General features: G+C 41.0%; 2 protein-coding genes across 2 annotated transcripts; both read left to right on the forward strand.

The window, feature by feature from the left end:
- The first annotated feature begins 10,115 nt into the window (after positions 1–10,115).
- Positions 10,116–11,832, forward strand: LOC116762390 (histone H1.2). The gene has a single exon (XM_032649304.1). It carries the CDS (start codon positions 10,159–10,161, stop codon positions 10,798–10,800), a length of 642 nt encoding a protein of 213 aa, XP_032505195.1. The 5' UTR covers positions 10,116–10,158; the 3' UTR covers positions 10,801–11,832.
- A 5,664-nt stretch (positions 11,833–17,496) lies between these two features.
- Positions 17,497–18,453, forward strand: LOC116762424 (histone H2B type 1-B-like). Its single transcript, XM_032649344.1, has one exon. It carries the CDS (start codon positions 17,679–17,681, stop codon positions 18,057–18,059), a length of 381 nt encoding a protein of 126 aa, XP_032505235.1. The 5' UTR covers positions 17,497–17,678; the 3' UTR covers positions 18,060–18,453.
- Positions 18,454–18,542: the final 89 nt, after the last annotated feature.

Genomic DNA, 18,542 nt, shown 5'->3' on the forward strand with positions numbered 1-18,542 from the left:
GGTGATCCAGCTGTCCTTCTGGTTTTTAAACCCAGGGAGGATGTTGCTGACTGAGGAAAGTATATTTAACGATTTTCTGATCTAAATATTTAAATATTGAATAAGTTGAAATTTTAATTATACATTTTGAAAAATTTTAAGTTCAACTTTCCAATCCTGATGTTTTTGCATAAAAATTTTATTTTATTCTTTGATCACAATTAGTTAAATCATAAGGTTAACAGATTTGATCCTATCTACCGAAACATCTTTCACAATTTATGTAGTTAAATTATATTTCACAAACTACTGCACATTGGAATCACCCGGAGAATCGTTAAACCTATTGATGCCCTGCTATAGCCCCCAGACATTCTGATTTAATTGCTGTATGGTGCCACCAAAGCAACGGGATTTTAAATACCCCTCTTCCCCCCAACACACACAACAAGGTTTGAGAACTACTCTCTGAGAAATTTCAAAAGGATATTAGTGTCTGGTTTTCCTGAAACCTTTAAGTGCCTAATAAATATAATAAGTGATACCTTTTAAAGCATGTATGCAAATTTTGGCCATCTCAGAAAAAATCAGAGTTGGAAATTAAGGCCTCTTAACTATGTGGGGATATGAAATCGGGTGGGGAAAATGTTGACTATTGCTGATGAGCACATGGGGGTTGATTGTACAATTACTTTTTTTTTTTCTTGGTAACAGCTTTATGGAGATATAATTCACGTACATACAATTCACCCATTTAAAGTATAAAATTCCACGGCTTTAGTATATTCATAAAGGTGAGCAACCATACCACAATCAATTTTAGAACATTTGTCATCCCCTCCACAATGAAACATTTTAGTACCGTTTAGTCATCATTTCCAAATTCCACCATCCTCCCTCCCTCTCCCCTTACTCAGTCACTAAGCTGCTGCTAAAAAACATAATTCAGCAAAGTCAATTTTAAAGATTGAATTGGTTTTACTGAATGATTCATGAGTCAGGCAGCATACCATCTAGCAAGCAGACGTGAGCTCCAAGGAGCTACAAAAAGGGAAAGATTTAACGGTACTATGGCCTTACTCCAGTTTCTCTGAACCTCAGTTTGCTCATCTGTGAAATGAGGAAAATAATTTCTGATCACCAAATGATATTCTATGTGAATGACCTCTTGCAGCTGTTAACAGATATGGACACCCCTAGAAGGTAGTAATTACAGACTGGCAGGTTAGGAATAAACTGTATGTTGTACGTTTTTGTTTAGAGTGCCATCAGAACTAACGAGATACCATGGTATAAATGTCTCTTTCATTTGGGAAAAGTTTGGGACCATTGCGATGACTATTTTTGTCAATTGTTATCTTTCAGCTCTTCCAAAAGCCTTAGAAATTTTAAGGGAGAAAACGTCCTCGATATTTAATACCTTCTAATGAAAACTGTCGTATATGTATTTTTCATTACCGATGAGAACAACAAAGTCTACTCTTACTCACTTTAGTATAATCAGAGTTTTTGTAAACTACCCTATTGTATCTCATTTCTGATGAGTATATATGTGTGCTTTAAAGGCACATGAATTATAATCAATCTTCAAGGGAAAGTTATACTGCAAAGCCACCAAAACTCTCCGTCTCAACTTTCTCATTTGTAAAGAGGTGATAATAACAGCTACTTCATAAAATGATTTTTAGAATTAAGTGAAAAAGAATAAAAATGGATAAATGAAGCCTTCAACAAGTGCCTGGCAAATAAACAAGGCTAAACCATGTTTGTTATTAGTACATATTCTAATATCATACTAATATTATCAATGACATTTTTTATCTGAGGATGCTGCTCCCTACCAGGTGATAGGTCAAGGTCAATATCCTCTTACAGATTGCCTGTATTGTGGTTATCTCACTATCATAATAATAATAATTTAAAAAGATAAAACATATGCAGTCTCTTTAGGTTTTTGGGGTTCTTATGCCTAATTTGCTACTCACATTTAAGACACAGTTGAAGTGGCTTCTGCACAAGACTGTTTCTACCCCCATGATTTGGTAAAATTGGCCATATCCTCCTTTAGTCTCTACTCCACATTGTACTGCCAGATGTAAAACATTTCTGTCCATTCTCTTTCCATGCCTTTTCCCCTTACTGTAAACTGTATGCACTTCGAGGGTAGTTATCTGTGCTTCTCCTCCTTATGAATTGCTTGAGGAGGTGAATGAATCAACCATGGGTTTCTTGTCCATCTGACAATTTATTTCTCTTTATAAAGATTATTGACTCCAAAGGTCCCGGTAGCCAGCTTGGTACTTGACTGCTCTGGGCCTTTACTCCAGTCTCACATCTTCTCAATACTGTCACTGTCAACTGTAGGTAATTATCATTTCTGTCCATCAGAAGACTATATATGAATGAGTTTTGAAATCTTCTGGGTAATATGTCAACCCAGAGTTAATGATTGATGACTTAGCCCGGGCACAAGGAGCATCAGCTGTCCACCAAGGACAGTGTTAATTTGGAGCGCCATCTAGTGCCTATTGGTGCCAACGACATCCTACGTTGTAAATGCCTTTGGGCAGGGAAGGGTTGAAGCCAAAACAAACCCATTTATTAAATTGTTCATTGGACTTTTACACAACCTACACTTCAGTGCAGTCTACTTCTTGGGGCTTTGTTTGGAGCGTGTGTGTTACAATGAAGGTGCTGGGTTGATCTTGGGCACATTGCAAAGTCACAAACCCTTTAAATCTTTTTATCCGTATTAGCACATAGTGTGTAGTAAATTTGCTATTACTATCACCATTGTCATAATTGATATACCTTAACCAAGATAGTACCAGTGTTGTTATCTTTGCACAATAGTGTTTTCTTCTGTCACCTTCCTCCTCACTGTGGTCATTTTTACTTTAAGAAAGGAAAGAAAAGTAATTTAGTATTTTAAAAGTTGCCTTTGTAAGACTATGGCTAACCTCCACGCCTGGGGAAAGTCGACTGTTTCCTCCTTTTCATGTCCACTCTGACCTTTTCCACAGCCATTATTCCATATCTTTTTCTAGGTCCTCATCCTCCAAATTCCACCATAAGGGTAGAGCCTGTCTTATTTACTTCCTTATTCCCTAAACCCAGAGGGGATTATCGAAGGTGCAGGTTAATTTTTTGTGGAATGACATAATTATCCAGCATGATATTTCTGGACTACTTAGACAACTGTCAGTCCAAGCCACTTAATCTGTTCTTCCCTTGCTCTTGCCTGCCTATAGACTTGCTGAAGTCTCAGGGTTTCACAGTGGTGTCAGGATCACCGTCTGTCAAACGGGAATAAAAATTTCTGTTCGCCAAAAGAGACAGAAAAGTGTTAAGTTATAACTAAAGGTTAAATATTACATAAGGGCCTGGAGAGACTGTAACATGCCAGCCGCCAAAATCATCTTTGGTTGGTTGGGATCGCCATCTAGTGTCCATCAGAACAGACAGCAAGATGTGTTGTAAACACCTTTGATTCTGCCGGAAGCATATGATATTCATGCAAAACTGTTTGCAGGGGTGAAAACGCTTTCTGCCTACAACTCATTAAACAGACTAGTAAGTAATTAATAGTTATGGGAGTATTTTAATTTTATAATAGAAAAACAAAGGTCTTTGACTTTAGTTCAGTTGATATGTGTGTGTGTGTGTGTGTGTGTGTGTGTGTTCAGGGCACATGAATTGTAATCAGTCTGCAGGACTCTCCTAGGAGAAATCTGAATTCTCAATCTCCATTTCCTTATTGGTGAAGTACTAATGCTTGTGATGGTACTCATAGGATGGTGGTGAAGACAGAATGAAAATAGTGCATATAATGGCTGGTGCATAGAAAGTGTTCAGTTAACTGTTATCTTTATTAGTATTATTGACACTCTTAAACCAACAATTACAGAATGGTGTTGTGTTTATAAGAATGTATGTATAACTTTTAAAATAATTTTTAAAATATGTATATAAAAATTTGTACTTACAACATGGCAGGTACTATTCTTAGAACTATATAAACCTTAACCCATTAATTCTCATAGCAACCTGTAAAACAAGTACAACTATTGCCACTTTATAGATGAGAAAACTGAGGCATAGAGGAGGTGATAAAATTATCTAATGGCAAAGTTGAGTTTGAACTCAGGCATTCCAGCTTCTGAGCCAGTCCTTTTGATAAATATACGATGCCACATCTGTATTTTTCCTGGACTATTTTATAAAATTAAGAGGAAAATATAAGTGCTACTATCATTAACCATGAAAAGTATAAGAAATCTATGTATTAACTGAAGCATAGCTACAAATTCTTAGGTAAGCTAACGTTGTAAGAATTTGGTCCCAACCAGAAATTGTGTTTAACTTAAGAAGGTTAAGGTGAGTTCAGTAGTAAAAAATGCAGGGTGATGGGATACCTTGGTTCCTCTTCTGCATTGACAACACACGGTTCTCCCTGACAGCTATGTCTGTCTGCTGTTGGAAGTATGCACACACTTAGGATGCAGAATGCAGGGTGGAGGTGACTATGTGAATGTCATCATAATCTTTTCCTTTTGAGTTTTGGTCAAGGAGTGAGCTCCAAGAACAGCAGTGCAGGGGGTAGATTCTGAGTGACAGTGTTGGTCCTTGATTATGTTCTCTCCTCTCACTCCCCACTACACATACACACACACATCTCCCTTCTCTAATGGGAAAGCTTCTTCTCTTCTTATTAGAATCTCTTCTTGAGGTCTTCCTTGGGTTAGTTCCTAGGTCTCGTGACCTTTCAGAAGCTGCCAGGGGAAGCATACATAATTGGAAAGAGTGAACCAGCTTGTTGCACTTGGTCTACTCTTACCCACTCCTCCAAATGAAGGAGAGTATCAACTGTCTCAGGGTCACCCCAAGACAGGAGGCTCCCATGGTACAAGGATGTAATGGAAATAAACCTTAAATAAGAGGCTACTGTGTGCTCCGTCCAATCCCAGGAACTGTACGCACATTATCTAATTCAATCTTCACTATATTCCTGGGGTGAGGGAGCAGTGGGGAGTGTTACAGAGGAGGAAATGAGTGTGCTGGCTCCAAAGCTGCTGTCTTGACTTCCGGTCTTTTGCACTAACAACTCAGCTGTGTTCCCAACCTTCAGGCAGCCTTACAAGTCTCAGATTAGCCTGGGGCTGCCAGGATTTTGAATGGGCTAGGGGATAAGGAACTTTCCTGAGTTGACCTTCTATCATTTACATTTATAATACATAATATTATATATGTAGTATTACATGTTATAGATTTCATATCCAAGTCTATATATAGTATATATAAAATATACATACTATGTAGAGATTTATATGTAAAAGATATAGTAGTATGTATTTAATATTATATATTTATACTACTATATCTTTTACATATAAATCTCTATATAGTATTATGTGCTATACATTTTATGTAAAAATCTATTATAGTATTTAATGTAAATGAATATATTATATGCTGTTTGTTATATATAATTATGAATAGATATAATTAATTTTATAGGTAGTAAACATCATATACATGTGATTATTAAATTTAATACTCAGTTTTAATTTCTAAAGTAGTAAATATCTACATATATATGTAACTTACATTAATAAAACTTACCGGGGGGCTACTAATTTTTAGAAATGTGAAGGGGTCCTGAAATCTGAATTTTGAGAACCACTGTTCTAGCCTTTTCTCTGATGTCTTAATTTCCCAATTGGATTGGTAAGTACTTGAAGGCAAATGTTTAAGCAGCACATGAACATTTTTGGTTTTTATACTTTTGTTCTCTCAGTGGTTTGTGTCTTTCTTATCAGATTTATCACACTGTATGATAATTATACTTATCTGTGTCAGTCTCAAAACTTATAATTCCTTAAGAGGAGACACTTTGCTTGGCTTATCTTTGCTTTTGTTCCCTCCTGGTGTCCTTTGCTTAACAAGTGCTCAGTAAGCATATGTGAAAAGCTTGTGCATGGCATAGTGATGAGCTAGGAAATAAAAAGCAATAACATGTCCTAACAAATCTACCAAAATTCGTATGCCCCTGTTTCCTCCAAAATAGTCATCGTGTAAAGCCATATATTTATTCTGATTAAGGCTATTGCCTAATATATGTTTTCATCTTGTGCTTTATAATTGCCTTCATTAGCAGCCTAAACCGAGAAAGTGTAAAAATGTTTATTTTCTCGCTATTGACAAATCCTTTTCTTTTGAGGGTAGGTTTCACTTTTGAAACCATTTAAAGTCATTTGAAAACAAGCTTGAAAAATCAGGTGGCTATTAATGCCCTAGTTTCTTGTGTCACTTATGTGATTCTAATAGCTGTTCCAAATGTTTTGCAATGCATCGTTCCTTGTGTAATACTCTCTATGTATTAACTGAGCTCCCACTACGTGCTTTACTACTATATTCTCTGTTGGTTTCCGCAGTGTATTTTGAGAGTGTGTCAGGGAAAAAGATACAGAAACTTTAGTCTCAACTGAAAGTTTCCTTGGCGAGTCAGGAAAAATCAGGTTTTAATAACTTCCAGTTGGGGCCTATAACGAACGGACAGAACACTCTCCTGGCATGGTAGAAGGAGGAAGAGAAAGAAAAATCAGTTGTCAGCCCCTGATCCATACACCTGTCCCAACAGCTCCTCTCACTCTCCTTTGAGTGTGTCTTACTGTTTGAGTCCCTCTCTCTCGCTCCAGCTCCATTTGGGCTTGACATTCTGCTCTGCATCTTTAACTTTGTCCACCAGCTTTCCCGACCCGAAGGATATGAAACAAAATTAGCCAACCTGTAATATTTAGGATGTGTGTAAATACAAGAATACACAATTTATTGCATGGCAACATTTACCTTTGTCCTCAGTTTATTGCTGGCTATCTTGAGACCATCAATTTTGAGTGGGCAGACAACAACCTTAATCTGAATCTTCCCTGGAGTTAATTTTAGTAGGTCTTTTGTTGCTCACAGGTTTGTTCAATCTTATTTCAAAGCCTGAGACTTCATGGGACATCTACAAGATCTAAGGTGGCTTTATAGCTCATGGTCAAAAAGTCTTGTATCTTCCAATTTTTTAGAATGGTTTTTAAAGATTCTGATTCAGAGCTTGTAGGACAAACTGAATAACCAAGTGTAAAAGTATAATTTTCAAAACATGACTCTCATACAAGTACTGTGTATAGTGAGCTTGTGCATGGGTCAGAGAATGATTTCAGTATTAATGACGGAGCAAGCAGAATGAAAAAATTAGGTCAAAGCAGGATACAGGAGAATGAAATATGTGTTCAGTCAGGGCAAGAGAGAATGCTGGAAGGCTGAAAAATCAGATACAAAATTGTTTAATGTCCTATTAGGCAATACAATCATAACTTTTAGGGTTATCTTTTCTACTAGAAAGAATTCACTTGCATCTCTACTGAACAAGACCTTTATTAATGTATCAATCTTCTACAAGTAAACATATAATTTTGCATACTCTGAGCCCAATCGAAAAAGAAATATTAACTCATACTGGACAGCGTGCTGTCCAGTATGACAGCTATTAGTCACATGTGGTCATTGAACACTTGTAATGTGGCTAGTCTGAAATTTTACAAATGTGAAATACACAGCAGACTTTGAAGACTTACCATATGAAAAAAAGAATAGAAACTGTCTTATATTTTTAAATATCGATTAATGTTGAAGTGATAGTAGTTTGGATATACTGAGTTAAGTAAAATATATTATTAAAATTAGATTCACCTATTTCTTCTTATTTTTTCATTGTGACTACTAGAAAGCTTAAAATTACGTGTATGACTCACATTCCATTTTACTGTATAGCATGGCCTTAGAGCATTAGATGAACCACAAGTGGACTCGTGGAGAATTCTCTACTACAGCTTGAAAAGACATGAAGAAATATCTTTGCTTTGTTTTTGACTTTTCTCAACACAAGTTACAGGGATCTAGAGAAGGGCTACTTGTTTTTCTGCCTTCTGATCTCTATTGTGTGGCCAGGAGGTTGAGAGCAAGAATTTGAGTGGCTGGTGTCTGGTTCTGGACTTCAGATTTGCATATGGAGAGATGTGATTTGAGTGATTTAAACTGAGTGGTCATGTTAGAAAACTGAATTACAGTAATCAAATTTACATGCTGCTTATTTGCAAAAAGGGACACCAATTTTTTTTGTTTGTTTGTTTGCAGCACAAGGGCCTCTCACTGCTGTGGCCTCTACCGTTGCGGAACACAGGCTCCAGACGCGCAGACTCAGCGGCGGTGGCTCACGGGCCCAGCCGCTCCGCAGCATGTGGGATCTTCCCGGACCGGGGCCCGAACCCGTGTCCCCGGCATCGGCAGGCGCATTCCCAACCACTGCGCCACCAGGGAAGCCCAGGTACACCATTTTCTAGTGAAGGGAGGTTCAGTGACCTGGTAATCAAGATTCCACACAGCCCTTTTCCTGGTGGTTATGCATACTTAGCTGAGTTTCAGATGAAGAGGGGGCTCATTGCACATAGAATCAGAACAAAATGGCATGTTCTTATTTTATGTTTTTACCGAAACATATTAGCATGATGAAGGTACTTTAGTTGTTCACACACTTTCAATGATTTCTTACAATTCCTATGCCCAAAGTCACACTGATGGATGACAGGTCTAAAGCGATTTTCTGTGGTTGCTAATTCATCCATCACTAATCTTATTAGGCTGTTAATTCCCAGAGGACATGACCAGTAGTAGACATAGTTTCCAAATGTTGAATGAATGTTATTCAGTGAAACCATGGGGTTATCCTTAGTCTGAAAGAAGATACCTCATTTTCATTCATCACTGAACTTTATTTGTATAACCCCTTTTGACTATCACATCTAAGACTGACATCTTTAGTACATATTTTCATCTAGATGTAGTAGTAGTAAAGGGGGCTTTAGAATAGAATACATATGGCTGGCTTTAGAGGGGATAAGAGGTGAGCTTATTAGCAAAAAGTGGCATAATAATTTATTTGTTCTAGTAATTTTCCTCTATTTCTGTTAAAATTTTGCCGTTTCATTTCTGTTTCAAATCAATAGTTCATCTTAAAAGTCAAAAGTGTATCTTGTTGAAGCCAGTTGCTTTATTTCCATCTGTATCTTTGGGTTCCCAGTTAGAGAGTGTCCTGTACCACGACATGTGTTAGATATTGTTACTGGAAGTAACCTAGAATTTTCATGTGCTGAAATTCATCTCTTTATTGCAGCATGCAAAAATAAATAAATAAATGCTTGTTTTCTTTGAAAACAGATCATCTAAACGTCCCTAGCTGCCAAGTCTATTTGGGGGTTATTTGCAGGCTTAGGGGGTCTTCTTTCTTCCCTCATTATCCCTATCCTTGAGGGCCAGACCCCCTGCCTTGCACAACCCAGAGGGAAACCTGAGAGCTTTTAAAAAACAGCCCAATTTCTCGCCTTTGGAGAAGTGAGAAGAGTGCCCCGCCCCCATCTATGAAAAGAGGGATTTGATAGTTTCAATGTCTTCAAATCAAAGATTTAAGTCTCTAACCCCCCATCATCCAGGACCCCCCCCCAAGGCTTACGAACCCCCTCCCATCCCGCCCTAACTGCTTTGGACTGGCCCCAGAATCCTGGTCCCAGTCCACAGTTCCTGTGGGTCTGTACGCAGAATTCACAGAGGACCTGTGTTACTTCCCTTGCGAAGAAACAGAATTATGGTGAAAATTTAGGTGGAAACCATTTCATTTTTGGCTCTAAAAGAAGGGAAGCATGTGCCCAACCACCCCTGAGAAAAAGAACTTTCAGGGGCAAAGGAGCGAACAGGTAATTTAGAAGAAAAACAGAAAGTGGTCTCCGACTGCCCAGGACTTCCCTAGGAGTTGGGGGAGTTGGGGACGACTGGACGAGTAGTCTTTGTGGTTGCGGAAAAAATAAATGGAGAGCACGAAGCCTGAGGCTTCTCGGATCCTTTCCCGACCAAATTCGGGTGATTTGGTGCTGCGTATTTTAATATTTTCCCCCTTTTGTGAAGTGGAACAAACACAACTTGGGTGCACCGCGGCGGCTCAGAGCCTGCCAGCCAGGCGGGCGACCGGAGCACCAATCAGCGCGCGCCTGCGCTCTATATATACGGCGGCCCGGGCCAAGCGTAGTTCCATCGGCGACTTGCCACTTGTACCCGAGTCCTAGATCTTCAGCACTCAGCATGTCGGAGACCGCTCCTGCCGCTCCCGCCGCCGCGCCTCCTGCGGAGAAGACCCCTGTTAAGAAAAAGGCGGCCAAGAAGCCGGCCGGGGCGCGCCGGAAGGCGTCTGGGCCGCCGGTGTCCGAGCTCATCACGAAAGCTGTCGCCGCTTCCAAAGAGCGGAGCGGTGTGTCTTTGGCTGCGCTCAAGAAGGCGCTGGCAGCCGCGGGCTACGATGTGGAGAAGAATAATAGCCGCATCAAACTGGGTCTTAGGAGCCTGGTGAGTAAGGGCACTCTGGTGCAGACCAAGGGCACCGGTGCTTCCGGCTCCTTTAAGCTCAACAGGAAAGGGGCCACTGGGGAAGCCAAACCTAAGGCTAAGAAGGCAGGTGCGGCCAAGCCCAAGAAGGCCGCTGGGGCAGCTAAGAAGCCCAAGAAAGCCACGGGTGCGGCCACCCCGAAAAAAGCCGCCAAGAAGACCCCGAAGAAGGCGAAGAAGCCAGCCGCAGCTACTGTGACCAAGAAAGTTGCCAAGAGCCCAAGGAAAGCTAAAGCTGCTAAACCCAAGAAGGCCGCCAAGAGCGCAGCTAAGGCAGCGAAGACCAAAGCCGCCAAGCCCAAGGTTGCCAAGCCCAAGAAGGCTGCACCGAAAAAGAAGTAGGTTGTTAATCGTCTGCTTCTAAAACCCAAAAAGGCTCTTTTCAGAGCCACCACTGATCTCAAAAAAAAGACCTGTATACTCCTTCCGTACTTGCTGTTTCTGTATACCTATATCCCCTTTCGCCTTTTAATCTAAATCAAGGTTGCGCAGGAGTCGTTGCAGAAGGCTGCTCACGCTACCCTAAGATGGGCAGCGAGGGCTTGTCAGGGTGACTGCTGTGAGGTTGCAGGGCCCATCCCTGTGGGTTGCTCCTTGCTCTGCGGTGCTTTTGGTTAGTCTCCTGGTCAGCAATTACAAGCGCTGTCCGGAGGCTTGCGTACTTGGGCTATCCGCCTGCCCCGCTCCACTCCTGTGAACAGCAAATACAACCACAAAGAAATCCAGCCAGTTTCTTAGTCTTAACGGGATATTCCGATTGGGCTAAGAACTCATTCAAAAGTCCCGCCCTGCGCGCGGGTTGGCTCACTTCTCCAGCCCGTAATTTTCACCCTGTATTTAATTGGATGGTGGCCGGCCTCCATCCTTAGTCTCCAATGTTTGTTTTCCTTCCGTTGGGTTAGCACTATTCGCTTGAAACAGAAATGTATCTGGTATTTCGGACATTTTCCATGTTTCGAAAGTCAAGTTGTTGGCTCTCGGGGGCGTTGGTATCATCCGATCCCGGGAGGAGGGTGGGTGCAGGCGCTCTTGCCTCGCATTCTTTTGTTAATTCCTGTGGACTGTGGCAGCAAAGGAACATTTGAAAAACTGCTACAGCGGTGGCAATGACTCTTCCACCCAGGGCAAGGCTGGACCAGGGATCTTTCTGTTCCTCGCATCGTGTAACTTTCAACAAATGTGTGACGGATTTGAGCGCATGAAAAACAACTTTTGGTCGGCCATTTTGTCCTGGCCGGCCAGTCAAGGATCCTCATTTTAGGTGGACTTTAACATCAAAAAATCGAAGATGCTTTAAACGCATTTTTGTAACATTTGTAACACCCAACATTTTCTACGCGAAGGAGAAAAAATATATTGGTAAAGTTTTGGAAATTGTGTATGTATTGGGGGGGAGGTGATGTCTCTAGTAAAGGGCTTTAGTTTTCATTAACAGTATTATATGTAGATTCTTTCATATTCATGGCATTCCTCCTGGGTAGAGAAAGTCCAGCGTCCTATTTCTATTCTGGTGGGCAGAGAATTTCTCAAGACAATTTCCCGGGTCAGGGGCTTCTGCAGACCTGCAGCTCAGTTCTTCAACCATTGCCACAAGGACGAATCTGTGAGTTGAGTTATTTCCTGCATTAGTGGTAGTGGCCATGGAGTTCATTCCTCGTCTTAGTCACTGTGTAGGAGAAACCAAGAGATCTAGTGGATAAAAAGAGTAGAATGGAGCCAAAGTGTGAAGAAAAGCAGAGATGAGAGGTGTACAGAGAGTACTGCAAGATCTGGGTTCCTGACACCTCCTGAGTTCCTGGTTCTTTGAGCCACCTGAACTCCTGCCACCGGGGCCTCTCCACTTAGTTCAGGCTGGGTCAAGTTGCAACAACCAGGAGACCTAATAAAGACACTCCAAATATAATCACAGATAGGGCTTATAGTAATAGCACCATGTACTTCTATGTTCCCTTTCTCCTTCAAATAATTTCAGTTCCACCCATTTGCTTGATTTTCACATCAGCTCTAAGAGGCAGGGAAGGAATCAACCTAAGCAAAGAGAGTTGATTCTCTAATTTTTCTTCAAACCTCTTGTGAATGCCCTTTGGGATGTAAATTTATTGGGTTTATATACAGTTGATCCTATCATTGAATGTGTCCTGCAAATGTATTTGCATAGTTGAAACATGTCCTTTACTTTCAAGTAAAACATTCCTCAGAAACAAATATAACCATTCTTTAGTAAGGCTTCAGGAAGAGTTCATTCACAGAGAGCTAAGTTATTGTTTAAAATCTCTAATTTTACCTAGTCTTTAGTCTTCAACAATGTTTCCTCAATTTTGTCCGTGTTCTTTAATTTTGTTCCATTCCCTCACAACTGTTCACATAGTTTACTGGCTTGGGTCTAATAAGACATTCATTCAATTCTAAAAATTAGCTAGTTTAAAGAAAAGGTCTTTGTCACGATTTTGTTTAGTTTATAAAACCTATATTTTATTTTGACATTATTAATATTATTTTCAGTATTCACTTATTATTATAAAATAATATTGACAACAGCAATAATATACTCAAATAATTGGTCAAACATGGCTGGATTAGCCAAAAGTGGCAATGAATACTGCATAAACTAAACTGACTGATAATGATGAAAATTCATGAAATGTTCGTGTACGTTGGAAGTGTACACAGAACTTAAAGGCTCCTTGTAAATGCATTATTGTAAAAAAATTTTTTTTCTGTACATACACAGTGCTCTCATGGCTGAAAAATTAAATATCCCATTACTTCCCCTAGGCAGTGCTCTACATATCATTTCTTCTAAGCCTGAGGGAGATGTAAAAGGTAACTTTGTGGTTGAAATCCATGCCAGAGAGGGACAGGTCCAGTACAAGACGTGATTCCATCATTAGAGAATTTCAGAAGGGAACAGGGATATAGGGCACAGTGGTAACAGTAATAGTGTTGACAGCTAGCATTTCTTGAGCACTAATTTACAAGGGTGCCAAGCACTATTGCTGAACACTCTTCATTTATTTTCAAACACATTCTTGTCACAGCACCTTGAGGTAGGTGCCATTCTTACTGAGGCTTGGTCACATTAAGGACATAATGAGTTAATATCTGATCAGTGAGCCAGTATAATTATCCTCCATGTATGAGCCATATAAGTAATCAAAAATTTTCTAGTAGCCACATTTTAGAAAAGTAAAGCAAGTAAAATCTATTTTAATAATATTTTAACCCACTAAAATAAAAATATTTCAACAAGTCATCTAAGGTAAAAATATTAAGGAGATTTAAAGTTCTATTTTTCATACTAACTCTTTGAAATTTGGTATGTATTTTTACACCTAAGCTCATCTCAATTTGGACTAGCCATGTTTCAACCGCTCAATAGCCGCATGGCTATTGGCTACCGTCTTGAACAATAAAGATCTATAGTAAACGCTGAAAGGAACACACAAGAGAATACTTGCTCTGGAGTAGAATCTAGATGTTTCCAAGGAAATAATTATGCTGACCTGATCCTATAATTATGCTGACTCTATCTCAGAGTCCTGAGTCATCCGAGACCAGTGTTTCTCAACAGGGCACTTCCTGAGGTGTGGTATAACAGAGTGGTAGGAGGGCAAGGAAGGCCATGTGTAATTTGGAAAAGCATAGCCTGTGCTGAGAAGCAGATTTACCCTGAAGTTAATGAAACTCAAGTGTCAGACCCTGTACTTCCAAGGTCCTGGGAGGGGCCCCTGGGAGTATAGTATGTTCACTTGCCCTCATTTAAAGAATACTTTTTTTAAAAATTGCAATGTTGACAGATTTTAATCACAGCTGGTAAAAACCATTTATTTCCATTCAATCTTCTTTTCTGTTACAATTCACCTTTTGTCTGATTATGCTGGGACGTTGATGAGAATATTTGGGACTTGAGAAAATTTACTTGCATCTATATTTTGTTTGGGGTTAATGACATATATAAAGTGATGTGCAGATGTGCTTATATATATTGATAGTTCAGTTGTTGCTAGCCAGTCTGATCTAAGAGTGGCTTCAAGGAATACTCCTACTGCCCACTGATAAACTCACCTGGATTAATGGCAAGAAAATATGGGACTAGATGTCATATATCCATGTACCCAGCACTGGGAGTGAATGCATAGGGGAGAATTGAGATTTGAAATGTATAGAGCCAGAAGCTAGTCTGTGAAGAATTCTTCCAAATTTTACAATTCACATATGAAAAGCTTGACAGGATTTTCCAAATTTGAAAACAATCCTAAAAACTTGACATCACCTACAGTGCTTTGAAGCTGTAATTCTAAGTTATCAATAGAATAAAACAAATTGTGATCAACCACCCTAGAGGGAATACTGAATTCTCTTCCCACTGTCTACACTCTATAGAAAATATTACTAAACAATTTTCCTTTAAAGAGGGAATCAGAGTATGCTGTCAAAAATATAGGAAAATAAAGCATTGCAGTGTGTATTCAACTTAATGTGCTATTTTTCTGAATTTTGTGATAGCTATGGGTTTTTTTTGTAAAATTGGAATTTGTTAATTTTCTCATTATATTCAGTATGTACTTTGTAATTTTGTAGTTTTAAGTCACCGCGTTGTGTAAGCGTTAAGCCTCAGAAAACCATCTGCTCCATCAGTTACATTGTGCATCAATATGTGGAAACTTTTTGTAAAAAATTAACATTTAAGTAAATGTTCTTTGTATTACAAGGAGGCATGGGTAAAAAAAGCTCTACAGTTGGTACCCTTCAGTATCTCAAACCCCCTTGATTTTAAGATGCATAGGCAAATCTTAAAGGTTACATAAATTTAGTGGATCTCTGCTGGTGAGTACTGAGGTCAGTTCCTATTGCCTGAGCTACAATTCCAGTTTAGGTAGACCAACTGACCTTAAGACAGTATTTTAACTATCAGAGATAATTCCCTGAATACCTCTGACCCGAATAAAGGCTTACTTTGGTTTTTATGTATACTAAAATCCCTTACTTGAATTTTTACTATACGCTTTCCACTATTAGCGATTTCTAACGCCTCAGCAATCATGTCACAACCGCCTTTAAGTAAAATTGTGGGTGGCTCTTAAAAGAGCCTTTTTTCAATTAGGAAGATAACTTTCTTTAGGCTCTCTCTCCGCGGATGCGGCGGGCAAGCTGGATGTCCTTGGGCATGATAGTGACGCGCTTGGCGTGGATGGCACACAGGTTGGTGTCCTCGAAGAGCCCCACCAGGTAGGCCTCGCACGCCTCCTGCAGCGCCATCACGGCCGAGCTCTGGAAGCGCAGGTCGGTCTTGAAGTCCTGCGCGATCTCGCGCACCAGGCGCTGGAACGGCAGCTTGCGGATCAGCAGCTCCGTGGACTTCTGGTAGCGGCGGATCTCGCGCAGGGCCACCGTGCCGGGCCGGTAGCGGTGCGGCTTTTTCACGCCGCCCGTGGCCGGTGCGCTCTTCCGGGCCGCCTTGGTGGCTAGCTGTTTGCGCGGCGCCTTGCCGCCGGTGGACTTGCGAGCGGTCTGCTTAGTGCGAGCCATAACGAGCGACTGACCACACACCCACTAGCCTGTTGCAAGCTTAGGCAGTTGTCTTTAAATATAGTTAGAAGCACTCTGATTGGTCTTGTAGTTTTTCAAAAGTACCGCGCGATGAAACCATTGGCTGAAAGGTGACCGGGAAGGATAATTAATTACTAGAGAATCTGATTGGATGAATTACTTTACCACGCATTCCCGGTGCCTTTTTTGCCTCTGGGATCTGAAGGAATTTTCATACGTTCTATTTCATCCTGCCGCCAACTACAGGGTACATAACGAGACACTTAAGGACCATGTTAACTTCCGATTCAGCTGATGAGTTCCCCTGATATTCTCAATATTCTCAGCGTGTCAATATTGACACGCTCGCGGGTTGTCAATACAGCTGGTCCACACACTAAACTGAGTACAATTGTTTTTTCTCCCCCAGACAGCTGGGTTAGGTTTAAATAAATCTCGAACCGCCAGGACTGCCACTTTCTCTGGTCATCACAGCTCCCCTAACCCTGAGTTTTTCTTTTGTGAAACTACATGACAGTGTCACTGGGTGGATGATTCAAAAAATCACATGTAAAGACCGATTTGATGACAGATACACACTGGACTGCAACCAAACTTTCGTCAGAAAAATATAGATTTTGCTTAAATTTACAACCTTGAAAGCCCGAACAGGTTTATTACTGGCAAAAGGAAAATTTCTTTGCTTTTTGTTATTCTCAAGCCCGAGCGATGCTTCTGCCTCCTCTTTAGAAACGCTTTTGTTGACTACGGAAGTTTCACCCGGCACGCACTAAAATAATGCTTGTGGGAAGTCCAGTTTCCCTGGAAGTCAGTGTTTTGACGTCACTTTGTCTTTTACAAAACAGAGATAGATACCTGGCTACCAGCTTTTTAAATGAAAATGTAGATGGCTCTGAAAAGAACCTCTAGACAGTTTATAAAAAAGAATTTCGTGTTTTGTCTAGGCTTTACTTGCCCTTGGTCTGGCGGTGACTCTCAGTCTTCTTGGGCAACAGCACAGCCTGGATGTTGGGCAGAACGCCGCCCTGAGCGATGGTGACTTTACCGAGCAGCTTGTTGAACTCCTCCTCATTATAGATGGCCAGCTGCAGGTGGCGCGGAATGACCCGCGTCTTGTCGCGGGTCGGGCTGCCCGCCAGCTCCAAAATCTCGGCCGTCAGGTACACGGGGGCCCCGACACCGACCCGTTTGGAGTAATTGCCCTTACGGAGCAACCAGTGTACGCGGCCTACTGGGAACTGCAAACCAGCTGGAGAAGATCGAGTTTTAGCTTTAGCTCGAATCTTGCCTACTTATTCACCACGTCCAGACGTAATTACCTTATACAATTTAACAACAAACATTGTGAGCAAAAGGAATAAACGCTGGATGACATATGAACAAATCATTTTACAGACAGTACAGGGATGCCCCAGCAAGCTATCCGATTGGTCAAAAGTATGCTGTTTTTTATCCAATAGAAAAACAAATTGTGTATCCTTCATTTGCATAAACCACGCCCCTCCCGCCCTTAGTGAACCTGTACTACTCTTATCCAATCAAAAGTGAGGCTTCTTCATTGTTCATTTGCGTTGAACGACTATAAATACATGGGTTCTGAACTCTTCACACTACTAGTTTTAGTTGTGGAGAAGGCGATTTAACGTTTACTACAGCTCTTCGGAAGAACTATGCCAGAGCCATCTAAATCTGCTCCGGCCCCTAAAAAGGGTTCTAAGAAGACCATCACTAAGGCGCAGAAGAAAGACGGGAGGAAACGCAAGCGTAGTCGTAAAGAGAGCTACTCCATTTACGTATACAAAGTTTTGAAGCAGGTCCATCCAGACACCGGCATCTCATCCAAGGCCATGGGTATCATGAATTCGTTCGTCAACGACATCTTTGAGCGCATCGCGGGTGAGGCGTCGCGCTTGGCGCATTACAACAAGCGCTCCACGATCACATCTAGGGAGATCCAGACGGCTGTGCGCCTACTGCTCCCTGGGGAGCTGGCCAAGCATGCTGTTTCCGAGGGCACTAAGGCCGTTACCAAGTACACCAGCTCCAAGTAAGTGCTTGTATAGGCACTTAATCCAAAGGCTCTTTTCAGAGCCACCCACCTTGTCGAAGAAGAGCTGAAACTTCCGTTTTTTTCATGATGAATGCAATTCTCTACTGGTTACATTTACTTTAAGGTGTTTTTTCCCGTGGTGTTGATAGTTGAAGCAGTTTTGGAGCCAGAGCCCCAAGCGACTTGGAAGGTTTATCGGCTTTAAAACACGAGTTACTGTGTCGCATTACCCAAAAAAACTCATCTTTTCCCCAAGGATTAAACTTCCAGATGCTTATTAAGCTGTTGGAAGTGTTCACTCCTTTCTACAAAGCCTCCTGAAATTTCTAATGGTGATGGGAATGTCCCTCCTTGGTAAGGAAGCGGTTAGGGGATTTCAGAGTAGAGACCCTGAGGAGATGATTATCCAGGCTGTCTTTTCAGGGGTGGGGGCGGGGGGCGAGGGGGAGGGGTGGGGAGCGAGGGTGACGGGGGAGGTGTGAGG

This window comes from Phocoena sinus, chromosome 11 (genome assembly GCF_008692025.1).
Source record: "Phocoena sinus isolate mPhoSin1 chromosome 11, mPhoSin1.pri, whole genome shotgun sequence".
Taxonomy (NCBI): domain Eukaryota; kingdom Metazoa; phylum Chordata; class Mammalia; order Artiodactyla; family Phocoenidae; genus Phocoena; species Phocoena sinus.